Source organism: Austrofundulus limnaeus, unplaced genomic scaffold (genome assembly GCF_001266775.1).
Source record: "Austrofundulus limnaeus strain Quisiro unplaced genomic scaffold, Austrofundulus_limnaeus-1.0 Scaffold98, whole genome shotgun sequence".
NCBI lineage: Eukaryota > Metazoa > Chordata > Actinopteri > Cyprinodontiformes > Rivulidae > Austrofundulus > Austrofundulus limnaeus.
The window spans coordinates 72,909-78,327 of record NW_013952500.1 but is presented as its reverse complement, the minus strand read 5'-3'; the positions used below and the strand labels follow the sequence as shown (position 1 = coordinate 78,327).

The 5,419-nt window shown below is 43.0% G+C and overlaps 1 protein-coding gene across 1 annotated transcript in view; it reads right to left on the bottom strand.

Annotated features, from left to right (window-relative positions):
* skic2 (SKI2 subunit of superkiller complex) overlaps positions 1-4,896 on the bottom strand; it is a gene marked incomplete at its 5' end in the record, with an annotated part of 16,436 nt that extends 11,540 nt beyond the window's left edge. The window contains 17 exon segments of the mRNA XM_014013085.1: positions 469-587; positions 689-800; positions 868-978; positions 1,541-1,753; positions 1,827-1,923; positions 2,007-2,153; positions 2,229-2,335; positions 2,416-2,500; positions 2,573-2,719; positions 3,301-3,446; positions 3,531-3,686; positions 3,779-3,948; positions 4,038-4,091; positions 4,165-4,239; positions 4,337-4,451; positions 4,585-4,702; positions 4,775-4,896. Coding sequence (XP_013868539.1) covers positions 469-587; positions 689-800; positions 868-978; positions 1,541-1,753; positions 1,827-1,923; positions 2,007-2,153; positions 2,229-2,335; positions 2,416-2,500; positions 2,573-2,719; positions 3,301-3,446; positions 3,531-3,686; positions 3,779-3,948; positions 4,038-4,091; positions 4,165-4,239; positions 4,337-4,451; positions 4,585-4,702; positions 4,775-4,896 — 2,094 coding nt within the window.
* Between the last annotated feature and the right edge of the window lie 523 nt (positions 4,897-5,419).

The window sequence follows — 5,419 nt, the reverse complement described above, 5'->3', positions numbered from 1 at the left end:
TTTAGCTACTTTTAGATAACATTTTGCTACTGTTAGCTTAAAGCTAACATCACACTACTTTTAGATATTACGTTTTTCTTGTGTTGTTTAGATAGCATTTTGCTCATTGTAGCTTTGAATGTTTTACCTTAGTGTTTAGCTACTTTTAGCCAAACATCTATTCTCTAGTTAATCTTCTGCTACCTTTAGCTAGCCTTTCACCACTTTTAGCTTCTTGCCAGATTTTTCCAGTTTTAATTTTTGCTTAGCATTTAGCTCTCTAGCTGTAAATGTTTTGCTCTACTTAGCATTTAGGTTGGGTTTTGCTACTTTTAGTTATCCTTTTGCCATCCATTTGCTACTTTTAAATTTTAGTTAGCATTGTGYTYCTTTTAGCTTTTAATGTTCCTCTYAATTTAGCATTTAGCTAGTGTTTTGAGACTTTTAGCTCCTAACCAAACACTGATACTAGTCTTTAGTTAGTCTCACCGTCATCATGACGTGAAGATCTGCCATCTCATGAACGCCCGATTTACACAAAATGATGACGGTGCCAGTGGCGTCCAGGCCTCTGCGGCCCGCTCTGCCCGCCATCTGGATGTACTCCCCTGAAAACACAAATAAAAACGTTAAAACTCTGCTTTATGTTTCTTAAATCYAATTCAAACTAAAGTGAAATGTTTTAGACAGAAAAGGAAAACGGGGAGACCTGGCAGCAGGTTTCTGAATCCGGTCCCGTCGTGTTTCCTGATGTTGTCGAACACYACGGTCCTGGCGGGCATGTTGACCCCCATCGCGAACGTTTCTGTGGCAAACAGCACCTGGGAGAGGACGGGGTACTTTAAACACTCAAACATGTGTTGTTATAGCTCTTCTGCTCCGACTCACCTTAACGAGACCTCGAGAGAAAAGCATCTCGATGACCTCCTTCAGGATGGGCAGGATCCCGCTGTGATGGACGGCGATGCCTCGCTTCAAAAGGTCCCGCATGAGTAAAATCTAAAGCAGCGTGTCAGGATATTCTGATTAATACATCTTTAACGTATCGTTCTCACAGCTCGTATTTAAAGTGTTTGTGACATGCATGTTCTTCAAAAACAGAAAGTCTAAGAAAACATCTTTATATTTAAGAAAGTTGAAATAATACAAACAATTGAAGCCATTTTGTCCCATAACTGGCATATTTTCTTTTGAACTTGGCTCAGACAAAATGAAACAGGAAGTGACATCAAAGGGGAACACTTTAACAAAGAAAACTCTCTGGTCTTTGTTTATTGTAATAATATTATTTGAACTCTGACTCTTCTTCATCTCATAGTGACTCAAAATAATCTATAGAAACATCAGAGTCTTCTCTACAGTCTGGGTTGTTGGCTGTTGTAGCAACGCTCTGTTTACATTCAGACATTCCCCTATGACATCACTTCCTGTTACTTCACAAGCAAATATCTCAACAACTGTTCATCTCAGCRACATGAAATTTCTTTTGCGATATTTTATCACTGTCCTCTTTCTAAAAATGCCTTCATTTGTTCACCGGCACTTTAATGTAACTTTTTACCTGCGGCAGCTGCCGGTCTCCTCCTCGGAGGCGGCTGAGGCTTTTCTGGAAGAAGGAGTGGACCTCCGCCTTCTCCACAGAGGTGGTGAGGTCCATGGAGTCCAGCGAGCGGGCGTTCTCGTCGCACCGGGCCCGGGAGAACGTGAACGCCACCACCGGGGTCTGCTGCCGTTGAGACAGGAAGTGCAGAAGGGCGAGCCACACCGCCCGGTCCTGGAGGAAGACAGGAAGGTGAAACACCAGCAACAAAATAATAAAGGTCGGCGAGGCGACGCGAGGCAATTACCTGACTGGCTGAGGTGTTCTGAGAGGTGATTTTAGCGCCGAACGATTGGGCGTGCTTGCTGGTGCGCTCCTTCTTTGCGTCGACAGCAGCGTAGTACCTGAACCAGAGAAGAGCCGTTTCTTTAACAGGAAACGAATCAGTCAAAGAGGCGTGGAGCGGCGCGGCGTGTCGAAGCCCCACCCTTTAGTGAGGAAGTTTCCTGCGGCGTCCACCAGCAGGAACATCTCCTTCTGGGTCTTGGTGCTGTTTCCTGTGTACAGGTGATGCTCCAGAGGGACGGGCCTCTTCATGGTGCTGATCACATAAATGTGCCTCTTTTTGATTCGGCTGCGAGGACGGAGAGCCGACGTCAAACACAAACCACATCTTTAACGCTCCGTGCTTCCGGTGACGTCGTCTTACCCGATCCACTCGCTGAACTCCAGCGCGTTCGGGACGGTGGCGCTGAGGAGGATGATGCTGACGTGATCGGGAAGCATGATCAACACCTCCTCCCAAACAACCCCCCTCTGAGGAAAACAATAAATAATTACCCCTCATGTCATCCATGAAACTGATCAAATCAAAACCTGCAGGAAGGATGTCTGACGTCTGCGTCGTTGATGTAGTGGACCTCATCGAAGATCACCCACTCCAAGTCCCTGATGACCTCCGAGCCGTTGTAGAGCATCGAGCTGAACGCAGACAGAGCTTTAATTCATTTTAAATCCTCACGCTGATTAAAACGTGACGAGGGGACAACGTACCGGAGGATCTCTGTGGTCATGATGAGACAAGACGACTCGGGACTGAGCTGGACGTCGCCCGTCAGGAGTCCAACGTCCCCGAAGGTGGTTTTAAAGTCCCTGAACTTCTGATTGGACAGAGCCTTGATGGGAGACGTGTAGATGGTCCTACGGGTTCAAACAAACAGCAAAAACAAACAAAAAAAAGGGGGATTCAACTCTACAGAAAGTATTTATGGAAAGTCTTTACATCAAAAAATCACTCATGACAATATTTAATTTAAAAAATAAAAAAATAACTATATATTTTATTTTGGCGCCACCAAGTGGCTAATTTATATTTACACATGTAAAAATCTGATCAGTAACAAACTTTAAAATCATTCTAAATAAAAAAGGAAACTTTATGTAAAAGTGTTTCTTTTTTCTCCATAAAAAATAATCTTTTATTATGAAAGAGGATTAGGATTACAGTGCAAAACCTTTTTTTTTTTTCAGAATATGGAAATTCTGGAAGAGAAACAATAAAAAACACTTTTTTTAATCACAGTAACCCTAATCCTCTTCAGTATTTAAAGGTTAAATATAACTTTTGCTTAAATAACTTAAAAACAGTTTATATCTTCTTTTCAGTTCAATTTCCTGTTAATATTAATAACTAAATGATCTCATCCGGTGATTTGTTTTTTCTCAGTGTGGAGCCCCGGCCTGCGGCGGGTGATAATTAGCTCATCCTGACAAACACGCACCTCGTCATGTGCTTCTGGGAGAGCGCGATGGCGTACTCGGCCACCACCGTTTTGCCAGCCGAGGTGTGCGCGGCGACGAACACGGACTCGTGGGCCTCCAGCCTCAGCACCGCCTGCTTCTGGAAGGTGTCCAGCTCAAAGGGCCACTGAGGCAGAGGAGCGGGTCGGGTGAGGGGAACCGATCCGTTTGGGTGTTTAAACAAACATTAAACGGGGATTTTCAGGCTGACCTTGAATGCTGGGTTAGGGATGCGTTTGTAGAAATCTTCGCAGGGGGAGGTTATGTCCACGGGAATGGCCCATTTCTTTTTATCCTCTGGGTTTTCTCTCGCCTTTGGCTTTTCCTCTTTTCCTGTTTTTGCTGGGGACGAGGCGGACACAGCATCCTGAGGACAGAATCGATAAAGTTAACTTGGATTCAGTTTAATTAGCAAAAAATCCCAGAAATGCATTAAAGTGAAGGATCTGTAATAAGCACCTTGATGTCTAAATCTTCCAGACTGTTAGTCCTGGGAAGTTTGACGGCTTCCTCAGTTTGTTTGCCTCCTTCCTCCTTCTCCTCTGCATCAAGCTGCAGATCAGAAATCTCCAGCGTGGACAGTAGAGACATCAGGTTCACCTCTGCCTTTGCTGTTTTATTTATATTATCTTTACAAAACAAATTACGAAGAGAAAAAAGTGAATAGTTACATTTTAAATTACAAAACTGCCCTTTTTTAATTAACACAAAATCCAACCTTTGTTTGTAAAATCCATCCCAGCTTTGAGTCCAGGAGGAACTTGGAGTAAATCTGTGAGGCAAAAAATAGCAACGTTAACAACGTTTGGTGGCGTTCTCATCTAAAACTCAAATTTAGAAATCACCATTCTCAAAGTCTATTTCCTCTTCCAGCTCTGACTTCTTTTTAATCTGGTCCAGAGTCAGTTCCTCCATCCCGCCTGGAAAAAATCAAACACAAATCAGTCAAGGACAACACAAACACCCGACCTGTTCTAAACAACAAATTAGAGGTTGTTTTAAAATGATGCACGTCACCGGGGAGGAAGGGGTAGTTTGTGTTGCTTCCTCTGAGACTTTCTGCAGGAGGTCCGGGCCGACGCTGCAGCGACAGCGAGTTTTTCGCTGACAGGTCGGTGTTTTCCAGTAAAACCTTTCAGTGTTGAAAGGAAGAGGTTTTAAACACAGCATTGAAGAGATTCTGCGTGTTTGGTGGAAAGACTGAACAAATCAAGGCAACAGAATTAATAATTGACTAAAAAGCATAAAAGAAGGGAAGCTGTTACCTCCGTGAARTCCAGCAGCATCCCTGTGGTCGGATCTCTGACCACAGAGAGCCCGGAGTGAAGAGCAGACGAGGAGCAGGAGAGCAGAGCGTCCACRTTAATTTTCCTCTGCGTCACTCTGGTGAAGACGATCATTTGAATTTTACTTTCATTCATTTGGTTTTGCGACACGACAAACAGCGTTACGTACTTGAGAAACTTCTGAAAGGCGAAGTCTGTGTCATGAACAGGAAGCCAGGCAGGATCACGTAAAAATCGTTTCTCCACTTCCGTCTCCAGGTTCAGGCTGGTGGAAGGAAGTCCGTTGGGAAGCTGCAGAAAGAAAGAAAAAATACACCAGAAAAGCTGAACATCCCTCAATTATAAGTTCTTGAAATGCATCCAGAAGATGATGGTTTAAAACGACAGAGGAAGTCTGTGATTTGAGACGTTTGAAAAGGAAAAGGTCATGGCTTCTCTTTCCATAAAGCGTGCAATTTACCCCATGTTTTCCCGGCCATCATCTATCCTTTGAGATTATGGTGGAACTAATACTTTTAGGTTTAAGATAGTAATTCATGACATCATTTAATGACCTACGTTTTCATGACATGCTGTTTATCTGCTGATAGAATAATTAAAGTCAGAACAAGATTTGCTAAYAACAGTCATTCTTAGATATCACTTGTGTTTATCTTTGTGTTTTCCATTGACCTAGCATTTCCTTAGGATGAAATCTTGCTAAGATGACATATTTGTTAAACAATATATATATATATATATACACTGCTCAAAAAAATAAAGGGAACACTTAAACAACGCACGCTGACTCCCGATCTTAATCAATGAAATATTC